Source organism: Nyctibius grandis, chromosome 4 (genome assembly GCF_013368605.1).
Source record: "Nyctibius grandis isolate bNycGra1 chromosome 4, bNycGra1.pri, whole genome shotgun sequence".
Taxonomy (NCBI): domain Eukaryota; kingdom Metazoa; phylum Chordata; class Aves; order Nyctibiiformes; family Nyctibiidae; genus Nyctibius; species Nyctibius grandis.
This window is the reverse complement of record NC_090661.1, coordinates 81,243,386-81,262,287: the sequence shown is the minus strand read 5'-3', so window position 1 is coordinate 81,262,287 and position 18,902 is coordinate 81,243,386. Positions and strand designations below refer to the sequence as shown.

Genomic DNA, 18,902 nt, shown 5'->3' with positions numbered 1-18,902 from the left:
AAGTATCTTAACCTTCTATTGCTGTTTTTTCATGCCTCTTTCCCATTACCACTAGTGTGTCCTACCTACATTTCTTCTTCCCAAGCTAAATGTTTTAGCTGCGTGTTTTTCTGTTTAAAAGTGGAAGGGGACGAATTAATTAGTGAGGCTGTCTGCTTAGTCTGTGGGGTTTTTTTGCTTATTTTTGTTTTGTTTGTTTACTCTTACCTATTTCTATATTAAAGTAGTTCATTGATGTCTTCAATGTTTGACATAAATTGGAAGCTCAGGTTAAGTTAGTTACAGATTATGACACCTGTTTTCCCCCCCTCTCCAAGTTACTACTCTCTGGGATGCCTTTACCCCTGCCCATAGTTTTATTCTTTCTGTTTACCTACTGGGCTCTGCATCTGTCTGTATTTTGAAGTTACTGTGTTTGAACGGGTTCATCTTACTGTCTGCTAGAATGTTCTGTTGTCACTACATACCCTTTCCAGTCTGCTGTCATCAGTGGATTTCATCAGTAGCTACTGTACTTAACTCTAGATCTCTCATAAATGTGGGACATAGTGTTGGGTTTAGCACTGATCCATTTTGAAGTCAATCTGAGATGTGCATTCTCTCACAGCCCTAATACTTTCCTAAAGGCACGTCTGAAAAGTCTCTTAGGCAGTTTCTTCTTTTGTTGGTATAAGTGGACTATTGCAAAACAGATTTTTCTGGAAGCAGATTACTATCATACAATCCCTCTTTAATCTTTCAGTTTTTCAAGGAAGAGATTCTAGACTTGCATTTTGTATTTGGCCACAAAGCACTATCAATTCAGTAAGGAATTTTTCTAAAGTTGTCTAACCTGTATAAGGTCATCCTAGAGTAACAGCGAATGATGATGAACTGTCATTAAAAACAGAAATTAGTGTAGAAGGGGTCCCTGTTTTGCTGTCAGTTTGAGGCCAAGAAAGAATGGGAGAAGGTAGGTGGGACCAGCTGCCCTGTTATGGAATAGGAGAGAGGCTAAAGGGGAGAGAAATTTTGAGGGAATGGGGAGTGTGATGCCTTTCAGATGGTGAAGCTGGGAGACTATAGCAGAGCAACAGAGGAGTGTACGTAAAAAATAAAAAAGCAAATGTGCTAAACTGGCAGAATAAAAACAGTGCAAGTCAGGCAAGAGACTGAGACTTTCAGGTTATGAATCAAAGCCCTTTACTGTTTGTTTTTTTTTTAATGGGGGGAAAAAAGATGTCTTAAAACAAATATTTGGACTAGGGTGTATGTACGTGCTAGTTACACAAAACTTTAATTTCAGTTTAGCTGGTTGCATCTGGTCCATGATGAATTTGGCTGCTGAATTTATACATAAGGTGTGGTCTGGGTTGTTGGTTTTTGTTTTCGTCTTGATTTAGAAAATGCACAGCCCTTAGAATCTGGCTTAGCAAGCTTAAAGTAATGATCCAAACAAATATGAGTCATGGTACTTACACTCTGTATTTGTGTCCATGAAAAAGATTACTAGGCTAATCAGAAGAGTAAGGCTACTTTAGACTTAACTGAAATTTCTAAGCAACTGTAGCCTTGTCAAGAATGCAGAAATACTGCCTTGCTTTAAGTAGTGTTTTACTACTGTTGGAAAAGCAGTTTGCTTACTGCCTTTTGATCTCTGTGTAGATCAAGTCAGAAGAAGTGGAGTTATGGCAGCATTACTCCTTCTGTCTGATAAATTGCAGATGGAGGTTGAGAAACAGGCTGACCTTCTATACCCATCCCCCATAAATCTGATGTGTTAGAAATATTTTGGGAGCTTCTGTTGGGCTTGCTGTGTGCATTGGTCTGTAAATGCTCATGAGGATGCACTGTTGTAGCAGGTTCACACATGGCTGTGTTTCTGACCTGAAAGATCTTGTGGGATGCGTTAACTGCATTTGGTAGAAAGCAGTCGGTACAGCCTGAAAAAGGACATGTGAGCACCAATGACCCACAGGCTGGTTGTCCTAGTTTTTACAAGATTAATAATTAAGGAAAACCAACAGGAAAAGGACTGCATTTCTTTTTTTAGAACAGTGAAAGTGGCCTTAACATCACTTGAAAGTTGAAGCAACATAATTGCTGAATCATTCTTGTGGAAACTTCTTTAGATTAATCTGAAATACAAGAAGACTATACTGAAGTCCTTAAGGTTTCTTAATGGCTTTGTTGAAAATTTATGAAGAAATGCTTCTGCAGAGCTCTGTCTTAAAAGGTCTTGTCTTTTATTGATGAAGCATAGCCTAGTATAGCATAAATTCGACTTGTCTTGTCCAGTTAATGCAACCAACATGCTTCAGGTCTCTGACAGAGAAATTGCACTCTGTTCTTTTTTTGATGATTTTACTGAAAAGTTCAAAGAACATGTTGGAAATCTACCCTTTCATACATTCCATTTTTAATCAATCTGGGAAACACTTAAAACAGTAACTGCAGCAAAGCATGTCAAGTGCAATAAGCTTACAGAATATCAAAGCCTAAGTGCATTTAGGGAGCAAGGTTAGAGCTATGTACTGCGGCAAAAAGTTCATATTGGTTTGTACATCAGACAAGGCAGAGGAATGTCTGCACAGGTACATGTTTGGAGCTTCCTAGGGCGCTTTACTGTTGCAACTTTGTATTACTGAAATAGCTTTAATTTTTTTTCTGCTGACTGCTCACATTGATGGGTAATGCAAAAAAATTCTTTTATGTCTGGCGTCTTGTTCTTTCACAAGTATTCTTGAAAATATAGATGAAAATATTACTCTGATATGTATACAGTTTTGTGTACCTCTTTGTTTCTGGGTAGTCTGCATGATGGAGATATTGGCTCTTCTGGCCCAAGCAGCAGTGTATGTGTCTGTGCTGATTTCTAGTTTAATACCTGTGCAATTTTTAGCTATTGTTTCTATATAAGTTTTTGCTTAGGATTGTGGATTCAAATCAGAAATTTTGAAAGGTGAATTCATTTTGAAGCTATGAAGATGTATTGCCACTTCTTAAACCTGTTTGCTCATCACCAGTTTTATTTTGGGCCTTAGGACAGGTGTGTGTTACCAGCTTTTCAGGAAACTCTTGTTCGTAGAGCAGATCTGAACTTGATATTCATTTGGAGTTTTTCACCAGTACATGCTGAGCGTAGGCTGTGTTTTCTTTTTAATTTGGTTAAGGCTTTGTAAAATTGGATGCTGCCTGCTGGGAACCATGCCTTGTGGCTGTTTGTTACATCAAGAGCATTATTGTAAAAATGCTGACTACAGTCCAAGCACATTAATTTTCATACTGTCTCATATTAGGAACTGGGAAATAAAAAAGCATTGAGTCTTAGGATTACCATTTCAGAAGGATCTTTAAAATGCATTGCACAAGTCAGAGCTGAACTTGCAGGTTCTAGTATGCTTAAAAAATGAAAAGCAGACATTTAATGTTAATGTTACATTTCTGCAACAACTGAAATTGATATGATAAAGTTGTAGGTGAGTGCTAAGGAAGCCATATACATGCAAGAGAAGAGTACGCCACCTTCATCGTTTTTTCTGTAGCACTATAACCAAGTAGAACGTGTTGATCAGAGTCATACCTCTAGCTGTGATACACAGTAAAACTCTTCCAAGTGGCCTTGGCATTTTTTTGATAGAGTATATTTAGCTGTACGTACAGTCAAATTTCCTTAACACCATTCTGGCTCTGTGTAATATCTGTCCTCAGAATGCCTGCAATAATCTTTTAGTCTGGGTCTGTGGTACTTTATTTTCAGGCTGTGGAAAGGGAAAATATTTAAGATGACTATAGTTGTGAATTTATAATTAATGTTTTAGGGGCCTAAGTTTGATGTTACTTATGTATCTGCATGTACATAAAATTTGGTTCTGGAAACATAACAATTAGGAAGGAAGAAAATTACATGAAGTTCAGATCTGAGTTCTCTTAGATGTATTGGTTACGGTAAACAAATGAGGAAAAAACACTGAGAGGTTCAGGAAAGCTTTATCTTGGGAAGTTGAAAACATCCTTGATAATTACACTTTAATTATTCCAAGATTTTCTCATTGAAGTATGCCCAGTTTGTTAATGTTCTGAAGTTATGGAGTTAGGGACTAATGGGAGGCATTCAAATCGCCTTGCTCAGCGAGCGAATTTGGACATCCTGTATCACTGTGCCCCATTGTAGTTAAAGGACGAGAGAGATGCTTTTCCAGAGTGTGAATGGGAGTTGGACCTTTGTTTCTTGATGAAGTGTAGGGGGATTAGCTTGCTCATTTGTCCTAGTAAGTTAAATGCCTCAACATGCCCTTTTGTAACCAGGTTGGAAAGAATACTGTTTAAAAAAATTACCTCGACACTGGCAAGAGTAATGTAAAGCAGTGTGAAATTTCTCATTTAAACTGCGATTGGAGGATGGACAATAGAATAATGATCTCTGTTAGCTCCTACCTGCAGCTAGGTCGTTTGAGCTTTGATCAGAATAGGGTATGTTGGAGTGACTATGATACGATGACATCTAGAGGTTAGACCAAGAATGTTGTGGCTTAAGAAATTCCATAAGGAACTGAGTTTGGGGAGAAAGCTGCTTTTCTTCCAGAAGTGGAAGTCTTACGCAAGGTACAGTCAGCCTGTCGGACTGTCAGAAGCCATCAGCCGCGGATGCTCGGAGGCTGGGGTGTGCATATCTGGGCAGGCAGCTACGCCAATTCGTGGTAATGTGCAACTCTGCAGTGTGATGATTGCTGCAGCTGGGATGGTTTTTCTGTCCATCTTCATGATTGTGTGCAGCTGCTGTTTTGAAAGGGGTGGCTGGAACATTGGCTGCTCTTCCAGTAGATTAAATGTCTGTGAAGGACATAGCAAATTGCTTAAATGTGTCGTTTTTGAAACGTACTACAGTTTGTTTTGACACTTACCTACGGCCTTGCTGTAGACCCCTGCATATTTTCATTCTTATGTCCCTTTTTTGAAATAGGATCTTCAGCAGTGATGAAGAGACTGTTAAACATTTTGAAACTGTGTCACAGTTTGGTACTGGATAGTTGAAAAGAATAATCATTATTTAGTGTGCTAGGATGTGTTGAACTTTGAATTTCACAGGGCAAAAGACAGAAAAAAGTGAAGTTGTCGTCCCTTTAGTTCCTTTGCCCACTTCCATAGCATATTTGCTTCTCTTCTACTTACTAGTTTAATACCAGGCGTGTAAATGTATATGTGTACAATATGTTGTTCTGGTTGCATAGATGGTTTTAGATGTCCTAACATATTTTAAATTTTCCAACTGCATAACTTTAGCTTCAATTTTGCATTTAGTATACTTGGCTTCCAAAATGTTTTGTAGAGAAATTGTCCCAAATCTAACCTTCATCAGTTAGGAAGGGTCAACTGGTGCTTATCAGTCTTGCCTGTGAAACACATGTTGGGAAATATTATGTAAGCTGTTCACTGTGCTAGTTGCACATTTAAGTTTATTAAATACTTCAGCAGCTGTGTATGAAATATAATATGCATCCTATCTTAATGCATAAAGTACTAATAAAAGTTTTACGTCTACAAGCATCTCCCTTTGTGGGAAATTTTCTTTGACAAGTTGCTATCAAAGCAATATCTTTAGGGGTCAAGGAATAATATTTGAAAAACGCCATTTTCACAGTCAAAGAAGGGGATGGTAGTGAAAAAGATTAGGTAAGCTAAGGTTCACTAAAGCTAAGGTTCACCATTCTGCAAACCTCAGAGGTAGCAACTGTGTCCCTCCCGCACCCCTCTGTGGTATGTCAGTAACATACCCAAGGCAAAAATCTCACATCTGTTGAACAGCATTCCCAGTATGTTACACAGTTTCTGTGGTAGCTGACTTACTAGTCTGAGTAAGTAATGAAGGGTTTTATTTGTTTTTTTTCCCTCTGAATAACTGTAGGGGGCTAAATTCTGGTATAAAAAAAAATAGTGTAGGAACAAGGAATCTGGAAGCTTTAGAAAGCTCAAGTGTAGGTATTATTTCTATATCCTCAGATAAAATTGTATTCAGCTCTAGCTGAAGTAGTCTGATTTCTGGTGGCAGGAAAAGCATGCAGTGTTACTTATAGTGAAGAATGATTGTGACTTTATGTGGGTATATTTTATAATGGGCAAAATTAGCTCCATTTACAAAATGGATTGCATATTAGCCATGGGTATATCTGTCTATGACAGGCAGATCCTTTTAACAAATGACCTGATTTAATTTTAAGTAAGATTGCAAGTTGCATAAGAAGAGTTAGTGTCCTTTGACTTCTGAAATATGTTCCTTTTAGAATTTCCTGGTGGCTCTTTGCTTTTTGTCTGATGTATAAGTATCTGCTATCAATAAAATGCTTATTAAGACATGAAAAATGGAGATATTAGGGAGATGTGGCAGCATTATGAAGAGACTGGTGTTGGGCTAGACCCTTTTTCATTAAGGAAAAAGAGCCTCATACTGTTCACTACAGAAAACATTGATTTGGAAGTAAATGTAAAATCACAACAGTTAAAATTTGTGGCTTAAAGACTGATAGGATGGTAAACTGTAAAGAAGATTGAGCAATTAAACCAAGTGACCTGAATCCGTTCTTGAACAGTGTGTTACAGTACAGTCTGCTTGCTAGAGGGGTCAAATGCAAACCCTGCATTTAGAAGGAGAATGTGGATGGACCCCACTGTATCCTGATTAGAAGCGAATCCATGAAGGATTTAGCAGCAGAGTGGATAAATGGATGCAAGTCAGTGTGATATTATGGCAAATAACCTAAGGCAGTATCTGCATATGTAAACGAGAAAAATGAGTCAGTCAGTTGGTGTCTTGTATGTTTGAATGGAGCACCAGTGAGCTTAAGAATGTGTCAGGGATTGATGCTTGCATTTTAAATGGGTGCTGAAAAAACAAGTTTCAGAGAGTATCATCAGAAAATGCTATAAGGAATAGAGAACATACATTTTATCTATTTGAAGTAAAAATCAATTTGCAATATAGCTTGATTGTAGTTGGTTGGTGACCAGAATCTTTCCTCAGGAGGAGTGATTTATGGTTCTGCAGTTGACTGGAGCAAGGAACAAAAACAGAGGGCAAAGAGACAGCGGGAGCCTTCTGCTGTGTGAGCAGTTAGCTGTTTGCAGAATTATCAAATGGACACTAGACTTTTAGCTGCTTACCTTATATATGACTGTCTTACAAACCAGTCAACCAAAAAAAAAACAAAACCCACCAAACCCCACAGAAAACCATAGCAGTTAGATTTGTGGAATATTTTGAGATGGCAAAAGATTTTGCTCTGAGGCAGAACAAAAGTGAGGTCACTTCTTAAAGGTTTTGCAAAGTGAGTGACAGTGCAGCCTGCAGCATGACTAGTAGTAGCCTGTGCTGGGGGAGACCGGCTTCCTTTTTCCCTCTGATTCAGACAGCGTTGGCAATCTATTCTGTTACATTGCTGATTAGGTTAAGCTAGCAAAGAAAGTTTCTTTCTCTCAAGCCCTCGCTTTCATCAGAGGTTGCCTGTATGGACTGCAGAAATTTTCCCAAATTGCCTATTATTAAAGTGTATTTTTTCTCTAGAATGTTTTTGATATTGGTTATAATAGTTTTATTTGGTATAGGGGGAAACACTACAGCCAGTTTTAGTGTTCACATTGTCTGTGTTCCTCACTGTCATGTTTTGTCAGATCCAAATGATAAGATCAATTGTACAGTTTATCGTATGAAGTGCAATGATTCTGGATATATAGCAAGCCAAAGTATCTGATATAATTTGAAACCGTGATGTAAAACAAAAGTTTTGTGTGATGTTAAGTTTACTTCAATAAACATGTAATAAATTTTTTAGAAAACTTTGCTGCTGTCTTTGCAATATCTGAGGTACCTGAATCAACAAATATTACGTAGTTTAATAATTTGCCAGTTTGAAACAAAAAAAAATACATTTTATGGCTATATTCTCAAAGGAATAACTGCTTTTTGCTTTGTGTTTTTTTTCAAGGTATGGGCTGAAGCCAAATGACCAAATTTTGGCAGAGGAGAAGCACAAAGAACTGTAAGCTCTTTCATAGTGATATACATGCATGTTATATGTATTTACTTTTCTATGTACATACATATCTTATTATTAAAGACCTGAAGCAAAAAATTTGTGTTTTCATAAATAGCTTCTGCTTTTCAGTATTGTCTGCTGTAAATTACACAATGTATCTGAAAACTGTTTCAACAAAAGATGTAAAAAAATTTTTTTGCATTAACTTGTTTTAAAAATTCTTTTCTTAACTGCAGTTGGTACACATGCAATTTAAACGTCTCAGTGTTCATCCTAGTTGGTTTTATGTGTGACAGTGGTTACACTAACAGCTGCAGTATGTTTGTGTGTAACTGAAATGTTTTTTTATATCTGACAGAAATGAAAAGGAAGATATTTTTTTTTTTTTTTTCCAGGTTCAGTGTTGACTCATTATTTCAGTTTGCCTACTCATGGCCATTCCCACCTTTGCAAAATCAACACAGTTGGGCTGTGGTGCGGAATGTAGCTAAGAGTCACTAGTGCCCTATCAGTTACATTGAAATTTTGCTTGTTTTGGCTAATCTGATTTTGTAGCCTAAAAACTCTTGTTCCTGGGAAAATAATATAATCCATTGTTGAATGGATCATTCTTTTGTCTTGCAGAAGTAGCCATAGGAAGCTTAATCAAACATTGCAATAACAGCATATTCAGTCATTTTGCTCCTTCATTAAAGACATGCCCAAATCAAAGAAGCCTGAAGTTCAAATTTATTCTGATTTTAGATAGTCTTCCATGTTCAGGCAAAATAACCTTTATTTTTTATTTTGGCACACTATATATGGTACTAAAATATAAAAGCTCTACAATTGAGTTGAAAGCAAATACTGAGTACTGTGCATAAGCATGTGTATATATATTTGGAAAATGTAAAGTAAAAAGACTGGTAGGTGTTGTCTGCGTATTATCTAGATACAAGGGAGGGGATTCTGAGTTTGTGTGCCTAGTTTTGAAACCTTCGATTTCTTTTTTTCCTAGTTATGGTAGCTTTTAAAACAGATACTGAAGTTCTCCAAGTTACTGACTTTTGAACTGTATACATGTTTTGAAAGTGGAGGGGGCTTATCAGAGCTTGGTATGCTTTTTGTGATGCCTGGTTAGTTCAATCAAGAGTTACTATATTAAACGGGAGAGAAGTACTTACTAAATGAAAGATGGCACAACTGGAACATTCCTGCTCACTTGTATGTGTAAGCATACAGGTTACATAAAGGCAATACTGTAACATGTTTTATTTCAGAATTTAGTTCAAAAATTCTCTTGTTCTTAAAGCTCTTCATTGTGTGTAATTGTCTCTTTTATTACTGCTGGTTTTAATTCCTATGCGTTAATACCACTGACCGAAAAGCTATACTCATTGCATGAACTCCAGTTTTCTTCTTGCCTTCTTCACTCACTGTTCTCCATGAGCTGCCTGAAAAACATTCTATGTGAATGTCGTCTTTGCCATCCCTCAAATCTGTATTATATAACTGTTTTTTTTTTTTTTGAAACTAGCTGATATGAAAGACTGTAGAAAATGCCTCAGTTGTCAACCCTTACATAATTTTATTCAGTGTCTTCTCCATGATGACTAGTGGAATATTTATATAAAAGTTGTATTTCTAAATAAGATAAAGATTTTTAGGATTCCTTTCACATTTCTTCCTTTCAGGATAGGGGAGAATTTGGTCCCTTTTGTGTGCATCTGCATGCTTATATCTAAGAAAACCACCTTTTTTTCTTTTCTATTTTAAACTTCCAGCTCTTGCACGCAATTGTCTTTTTCCATTATTACACTAGTGTTTCAGTATGTTGTAGTACCCCCAAAAGACTTAAGCAGTTTATCCATGTGTAAGATGAGGTAACTGTTTCAGATTAATATCTATAGCTGTCAGATTGTCCCGTGTTAAAAGTTCGGATGTTTCTCAGCAAGGTCATAAACTTCAAAGAGTAAAAATGTATTCTGGTAACGAAGATTTAGTTCCTTGGAAAAAGAATTATTTGCTAAAAGCCTTAGTGATTGAATTACTAGCCAAATAAAATTTCTGTGTTCTTTCAGAAGATGGAAAAAGACATTTAACTTACATTTGTACATCATGGTAATGTACCTGTGACATTAAAACTGCTTGAGCTCCAGGCAAAAGACAGGCCACAGCAGTTGCCCTTGATCGGTAGATAAGATTGGTTTTGTGTAGACCACTCTCTGTAATGGCAGAGCACTTGTGGACAGCATAATTATGATTAACCCATTAAATGTGTTAGACCATTTTAAAAGATATAAGCTAGAAGTATTAAAGTAAAAGCTGAAACAGGGTTTTAGTATGTTTAAACTACTTCAAATGAAATACCTCACATCAAAAGGTTCAGTTTAATCAGTATCTATTGTGTAAATAAAGCTTGAGTACACAGTACAACTTGTACTGTCCAAAATACAGACCTGTATGTCATTTAACTCATGTTTAATCCCTCAACATGCTAGTACTTTTAAGTATGTTGCATATTACTTAATTGCATATTAGTTACTGACATGTTTACAGCGTAGTCACTTCTTAAATGGAGGGTTGAACTCCTTTAATTAAATAAAGAAAATACAGTAAAACTAAAGTTTTACATGAATCAGCTGCAACAGAAACCTTTCTTTGGTTTTTCATTGTTACCACTACAGCAGCTCCAGCTCCACTACAGCATGATTTATATGCTGTTGGTTATAATGAAAGAGTTTGAACATGCTTTTGCCATTGACCTTGGCATCTTGAATGTCGCTGGATACTTGACCGGGGAAAAACTCTCGGAGGTCAGTGTCATGTTGTTTCAGGACAGACCTTTGAAACTTTTCTAATATGCTGCGTGCTCCTCTTCTCGGACCATGTTAACTGTACAGTACAGAACAGATTAAACAGTGTTGAACCTCAGAGCACTTTCAGTCCTTCAAGCTAAATTCTCTGATTTAACTTACAGATGAGTTGTTAGATACTTAACTATCCTTTTCTGATATTTAGATGGGCTTTCACATTTAAAAGAAATACCAATTCTAGGGAACGGTACCACTAGAGTAATTGTCACCGATTTGTTATAAACTTATTCTTAGGTTCAGTGCCCTTATAACTAAGCTGTTCTCCTGAACCTGTCCTAAAGTTTTTAAGTCAAATACAAAGTTAGACTGTATGTATTCCTGCTCAGTGCCAAAATCCCCCTGCTTAAAATACTTTATCTTCCAATCTTTGAAGTGTCAGCAGCTTTTATATAGACTTACCTAGTAAGGAAGACTTCTTTTGGCATTCTTCATTTAATAGCATCACAATGATTTCTCTGACTGTCAGATGTCCTTCAGTTTCTTAGAAAGCACTTCTATGTAGCTGTTCTTCATAAAAATGTAAACTTTGTTCAGTAATTAATGCCTTATCTCCAAAGATAATTGGGCCAGCTACACCCTGACTTGGTTTGATGCTGTTGTCCTTGAATCTTAGTTATCTAGAGAGATAAGTACAGCCACTAAGACAGACTGGAGTTAGTTTACAGGCATGGCATCGTACTTAACTTCTATTTTAAGAGCTAAGATATGAAAGATCAGGTTTTTTTTTTCCCTGCTTCAAATTCACTTTGACTGTAGCAGCCTTTTAAAATTGTGTCTTTTCATTAGTGTGTGTTTTTTTATCTTAAAGGAATTTGTTAGCACTAAAGTTCTAAGTTGGTGTGTATATATACATTCTTTTCAGAAATCAGCTGGAAATATCTACCCCCCCTGCCCTAATCAACTCTGAGTGCACACAAGGTGGAGGTCACTGTCCTGTAGTGCAGCCAGGGAGTGGAATGTGTGGAGGCTCCTTAGCCTGCTTTCATGTAAAATTAGCAGATTAGTTCAAACCATCTTAACTGATGATCAAGCCAAGCATGTCAATGTGTAGTGAATCAGATGAGCAATCATATTTGTTTTCACTGGTGAGTTTGTTATTCTGCAGTGAGAATAACAAAGATGGGGGAACAGCAGTATCTTCAGTTTGCACAGGTGTTTTACAAGGCAAGCATGCATTTGTGGTTGAAGAGCTATCCTGGAGATGTTTCCCACCTCCCTCAACCCAACTAATCCCCTGTAACTTTGAGGACAGTCAAAAAAGAATTCCATCCTGCAAGACTGCTGGGGAAACTTGGATGTAGTAAGGTTGTTGAGGTCTTAATGTTCCATATGTTTTTTCCCCTTCTGAGAACAATAAATAAATATAAACTCCGAGAAAAATGGAAATAGTTCATCTGACCCTTTGTATAGTCCTTTTACAAGAGTTTCTCCTATTTTTAATTCACTGAATTGGACTGAATGACTTTAAATGAAGGTCATATTAACCAAGTATAGACTTGTGTGTGTGTGCATGCGCATGTGTTGTTGCCTAGGGTGATTTTTTTGTTTTTACTATGGTTCCACATGAAAAGTTTTTGAGGAGAATAAATTAAAGCTAGCTGCAGCAAGCGATGGGGTGTGATCTAAGTTGTCTTGATTTTAAAGTAGAAACACTTAGTTTGTTTACCCAATGCCCAATATTGAGTCCATTTTCACTGGGTATAGTAGTGTTGGCAGAAGCACTGGGGTTTTTTAGTAATACTCTCTTTTACTAAAATATGGACTGTAGCAAAGTCTTGGTAGCTTGACTAGTTTGTATGAATAGGCAGCGAAAATATATTAATTGTGAGTCTTAAAAGCATTGTTTGGAGTTTAGTGGTACCACTGAGTCTGTAAGCGATGCGTCAGGATACTTATTTTAATACAGCTTTGACTGCTGGTTGTACAATTTTATAAACTGTTTTGTTTAAGCAGTTTTGGCCATGACAGAACACTTAACTTTTTTGGAAGTTAGTTGAAGGAGGAAGTAGGAAATGTGGCAGCAATTTTGTGCCCCACAGCCACCTCTGCTTTCATAATGTATCTTTTTACAGAGGTAAAGGCCATGAACTGAGACAGAGGAAGAAGATAAATATAAGCTTCCTTTCACTTCAGTCAGCTGTTTGATGTCTTGCAGTTGGAAAGGAGGGCAGACATGTTGCTCTGCTGCAGGTTTGCTGAGAGGAATTTATTGAGGTATTTCATTCTTAGCTGCATGCTTGCTATCTGAATACTTTTTCATAGTGAAACTGAACAAGGGAGAGAGGGACTCTTAAGGTTGAGAACAGCTATTTGGGTGACTGATGCAGTTTTGAATTATCTGTAACATCTTGGGGGTTTTGTGTGTGTTCTGGTTTTGGTTAGCCAAGATGTATATAAGGGTGTATATATAAGTGAGTATTGGAAGGGTGAATCCTGGAGGCATAGTAGGGCTGTTCGGGGATTACAGAGGGCCTGTATGATGCTTAGGAAAGAGCAGAGAAATTTACAATAGGGGTTTAGAAGTAGTCTGGGTATGGTAGAAAGCTAGAGGATGCGAAAGGGATTTGAACCTCTTCATGGGAATGTTGTAGTGGAGTTTCCTTGTATTTGGGGGGGTTACGAGGTGTAAATCACTGTCTAGCGCAACACTTAAGTGCAAAAGGTAAGGGACTCAACCCCAAACCCGTTTACTATGTAACCATGCCTCACTGATGGTTCAACATGCAGTGAGAGAGGTGTGAATGCTGGGGACATAAAGGGTGCAACTGTCTGTCTAATACTGTTGGAAACAACCAAGCTACAGTATTTTGTGCCACTAGAGGGTGTAGCTTATCTTCAGTAACGCTTTCAAAACTCCTTCTGTGTATGTTCAGTATATGCTGTCCTGTTGGTGTGTAGTCTCTCTAAAACACGGTTGTTTTTTTATCCACCGTGTTCCCCCTAAAACCTGAAAAAGAGGGTAGAAAATTGTTTTGGAGGGGAAGAGATACTAAAATATCAGGAATACTAAGCTGTAAATCTTGTGTCGGTCTATTCAACATATGCTGACAACATAGATGATTTGTATGGTTGGGGTAATGCATGAACCTGTCACAGATGTCTGTCAAAGCTGTTGAGCTACTTTATATAATATACCTCACTTGTAATTACATTTGAGTGGATTAGTGTACAGTACAAAGTGTGATTTGGCAATGAAGCAATGTGGAAACTGTTATGGCAATAACAAGGTGCCCAGCTTTATGAAGAAGCTTAACAACTCTCATCTGTGACTTGATTTTAGATTTCCTCCTCACTTTTTTAGATCAAGCTATCATACTGGTCTGTTTCCTGGTGTAGAGATTTGTATGAAAATGTCTACTGTGGAATTGTTATTAATATTTACAAAATTTAATATTTTTAGAGTTGTTTACAAATTGAAACTTTTAAACTACTGTTTTAAATTAATGATCAGTCTCTTAAATTGCCACCTTCTCACAAAACAAATTATAAGTTCTGTTGTATATTGACACTGATTGTTCTATGACATGTAATCAAGCACTGCTTTAGAATCATAGAATCATAGAATCGTTTGGGTTGGAAGGGACCTTAAAGATCATCTAGTTCCAACCCCCCTGCCACGGGCAGGGACACCTTCCACTAGACCAGGTTGCTCAAAGCCCCATCCAGCCTGGCCTTAAACAGTGCCAGGGAGGGGACATCCACAGCTCCTCTGGGCAACCTGTTCCACATAAGCAACTATCCTATATGCATACCAAGATAACTCAATAGGGGATCACCAATTATGTACTTCCTATAACTAGATGATTACTGTAAAAATTTATTTTGAATTGGTTCTTATCAGCTACCATATAATAACATGCTGCCTCTTCTAGCCTCTGCATTTCAAGTGATTCACAGCCTGTAAAAATAGAATACTTTCCCCAAAAAGACATTCAAATGGTAAACTTTCATTAGATGCTTGGGAATTCAGTGGAGTAAGAATCTGGATGATGTGCTATGGATATCTGAAAAACATGTAAATGTAATGGAAGAGACTGGTGGTTGGGAAGAACTCTCTGCTGATCTGGAATGCATTTTGTTAATCCTGTTCCTTGGGTTGTTGGCTCCCTCTGTAGAAATTACTTTAAATTGCAATTTGATTTCTCTAGAATTGTTTTATCACTTTTGTGGTATATATAAAGGCGTGACTCACACGTACAAAAAATGATTTATGGTTAGCTACAAAATTGCTGTTACGGATTCCTCCCCCTATTTTTCCCTTCAGTTCTCTGCCTGCCCACCCAGCACCCAATTCTTTTGAATGCAGCACCAATGCAAATTAGTCTTACCCAAATCTCATGAAATTCTTGGTTAACAGACAATCGGGTGTAAAATTGCCAAAAATCAAGACTCTAAATTATAGCAGAAATGCTTTTTCCTTCTTTGGTGGAGGCAGTCTTTACATCTGCCTAAATCTAAAATGAAAAATTGCAAGTATTAATTATATTGTATAATTTCATTTTGCATCCTGCTATTGGTGATATGAAATAAATAATCTGTCGGTTACTTATACAGGGTGGTAAACATATTGGATCATTATTTTTAAATTGAGCTTACGTATCAATACAGCATTGTAATTAATCCTTCTGCTTCTGTTTACATTATTTTGTGTATATAGTATATTAAAGCAAAGCTTTGCTATGTAGCTTTATAGGCTCTGTTGGAATATTCTTTATTGTTAAGCAGCTCTTGGAAATTATTGTTGATTCATTCTTACGTGACACGGTTATTTGATATAAAATAGAAGAAAACTTTTGATAATAGCTATGATTGGCAGATAAGAACAAGGCTTATGTTCCTCTGGGGGGCTTGGTTTTGTAGCCTGAGCTGCTTATTTGAGACTGTTGTGTGATACATTTCCATGGTAGTGGGAAGGAGGAGAGCTAGAGGGGAAAGAGAAGGATGGATGTGAAAGCCAATTTTGTTGCGTGACATGTGAGAACCCAAAAATGAAAGGTCTAAAACCAGCTGCTAGAGGATTGAAACTTAATTTGCTTAAATCAAGTTACGGAAGTTCCTAGTGTCAGATTTATTGTTGTTCTGTAGTCTTGCTCTTATTGCGACTTAATCTCATATATTAATTTCACCTCTCTTACCTTCAAGAGATGTTTTCAAGTACTGGTGTCATCTACTTTGATTATCACTACCATATTATAAATGGTGCAGCAGAGATATCAAAAGATCCTCCAAGGGGAAGGTGTTTTGGAATATTCCAAACTGTAATTCAGCTCAATTTGAGAGGCTTTTCAGGAACCTCACAGTACTGGTTATTGAGTTAAATTGATCTTTCATAATGATTTCTTACACTCTGAAAATGTAGGCAGGAATTAGGATCGACATGGACTGCCTGGGCTCTTCTACGTAGGGAACTAACGAGATGAGCTACTATTGCTCTTTCTGATAGTAATTACTGTTACGTGGTATGTACTCCACATACTTTTTTAAAGCAAGGAAATATAATTTTGCTTTTGCTGCCTATTCCTGAAATCACCCTCAAGCACAGACTGAGCAGGTAGACCACAGCACTAAACTTGAATGCCTGGAATTAGAAGGTTCAAGTATACTGAACTCCTGTAAAGGGTTTCAGCTTGGCACTCACCAAGTGTTCATAGAAAAGGCTTCACAAACAGCACAAAAGAGTTGCACCCTCTTGTCCCCCTGGGGTTCATGTTTCAATAAATGCAGTTTGGGCAGTCAGTGAGGCATGATTGTCCAGAAGAAGGAGACTTTTCCCTCACCACTTCTCTTGACCCTGTTCTTATTTTAAAACAAATTCAAAAATGGTGTTAACTGTATTTTGTATTGACTCCAGGTATGCAGAAAGTATGGTGCTAATACAGTAGTGACATGATTGTGTGCTACCACTGATGTACTTGAAGACTGAGTTTTGAATATGCAGACTAATTTTTCCATAGTGCTGCATATTTCTGTCGTTGTATTGATTTATTTCAGATAGAGAATGGAGTGCGTACTTGCAATAAGATGCAATCTTAAGCTGCAGAGCCTGCAAAATCTTCTGGGATCTCTGTTCTGTAGTTAAGGTGGCTGGAGGGGTTTCTTCATCTTTGTTGCACAGAAGTGTACAATTTAGAATTGGACAAAATCTGTCTTTAGAGTACTAATTTTTGTGTTATGCAATGTAGCACTAAACTTGAGATTTTCTAAAATTTAGAAATGACTACGTGGTCATTTTACTAACTTGGAAGATGTATGGTCTGTCGTAGTCTCTCTTGGAAAGTTAATATAACTAAAGATATTGCTGCGGGGTGGTTTTGAGCCACCAGAGTAATTAATTTAGGCAGCTCTTGCAGTGTATCTTGCACCTTGAAGCATTCTGTGGGGTAGAATGAGAGTTTAACTTAACATGGGATTTTTATTCAGTTCTCTTACTGTATTTCTTACATGTTGTATTTTGCTCACAGTCCTCTGGAGACAGCACGAGATGCAGGAAAAAAGCTAATACTAGACTGAGCATTTTCTGAAATTACATTAATTTCATTAAATTCATAAATGTAGTGTGTGTGGAGGAGAATCTTCAGAAAATCTTCTCTTGGCAGATCCTTGTTTAATTCTGTTTTTGTTCAGATTTTAATGAAATACACAGCAAAGCTGTTGAAATTGTGTCAGTGTGTGAGAGCCCCAGAAAAAGGACGAGCAGTCAGTACCGGTTTTGCCACATGGTGGTGCTTTATGTAGTAGCTGGCTTTATGGCAGTTCAAGACTACAATAAAAGATGTAAAATGTCTAAAGCTTTTAACCACTTTAAAGTACTTGGCAGTGCACTGTTGTCTTTTTGTTTAAATACTTCTAAGCTTGAGATGAGGAGGCTTAATACTTTCATAGAGATTATTTAAAACCAATGAAAATAAGGAAAGTGTATTTTGTTGTATGTCATGTGCATGCACTGTTTGAGCCTGAGATAAGATGCACTTGAGTACAGCAAGCAAATTGTGTGGGTTTGTTTTTGGTTTGTGGTTTTTTTTTGTAACACAGACCACAAATGTATTTGGTATTCAGATTACTGTGTTAACAGGTTATGTTGTAATAGGCAAAGTTGCAAACCCCAGAATGATAGTTTAATTATCTCTTCTCTAAACTCTGTTTTGTTTTGCAGGTTTTTTTGTTTTGTTACTGACATGACGTGGTTGAGGTGATGTGCTTTAAAATAATTTACACATGTTGTTGGTAATGATTATCTAAAAGCTGGCCAATGCAAAAGAAAGTAAAAATATTCATTGTTTAGTTTATACTAATTTTTTTGGGTAGTCTGAAGAGTAGGTGGAGAATTTAGGCTTTCAGTATTTTTGCATTTTAATGAAAAAAACCTGCTGTAACAGAAGATACACTATAGCTGCATTTTAAAATGCAGACATCTTTAATTTGATTTTTTTAATAGCTTCAGGCTTTTGTGAACTGTTAGAACTTTAAAAATAGAACTTATGGCTTGAGGGCACCTGTGCGTGCATGTTCTGTTTAAATGCATAAAGTATGTAATTTATTGTTACTTCACCATTCCATAAGAGACATAGTCAGGGTATAATGCCACTGTTTTTCCTAAGTAATCAGGTAGTGAGCTGTATTGTGGTGTAGTCCTGTTGTTCTTGGATGTTTGTGTGCTTTTCAGTGAATAACATGATACATATTTTTCCTGTGCTGGGACTTGAATTTTCTCAATTAAAATCTTTTTCAGTGAGACTGTTTAGAACTGAATTGCCAGAGAAATTAACAGAATCACAGAATATTAGGGATTGGAAGGGACCTCGAAAGATCATCTAGTCCAATCCCCCTGCCGGAGCAGGACTACCTAGACCATATCACACAGGAACGCGTCCAGGCGGGCCTTGAACGTCTCCAGAGAAGGAGACTCCACAACCTCTCTGGGCAGCCTGTTCCAGTGTTCGGTCACCCTCACCGTAAAGAAGTTTTTCCTCATATTTATGCGGAACCTCCTGTGTTCCAGCTTGCACCCATTGCCCCTTGTCCTGTCAAGGGATGTCAC

General features: G+C 37.2%; 1 protein-coding gene and 1 long non-coding RNA gene across 3 annotated transcripts in view; one reads left to right on the top strand and one right to left on the bottom strand.

Annotated features, from left to right (window-relative positions):
- Positions 1-18,902, top strand: part of ADK (adenosine kinase) — a 304,369-nt gene that overhangs the window by 29,051 nt on the left and 256,416 nt on the right. For both annotated transcript variants that reach the window (XM_068398760.1, XM_068398761.1), the window contains exon 3: positions 7,959-8,012. In XM_068398760.1, the coding sequence (XP_068254861.1) occupies positions 7,959-8,012 (54 nt within the window). The remainder of the gene's footprint in view (positions 1-7,958; positions 8,013-18,902) is intronic.
- On the bottom strand, positions 10,360-11,492 carry LOC137663050 (uncharacterized). The gene is made up of 2 exons (XR_011048102.1): positions 11,264-11,492; positions 10,360-10,883 (listed from the first exon to the last, which is right to left on the bottom strand). It is a non-coding gene; the product is annotated as an uncharacterized lncRNA (long non-coding RNA).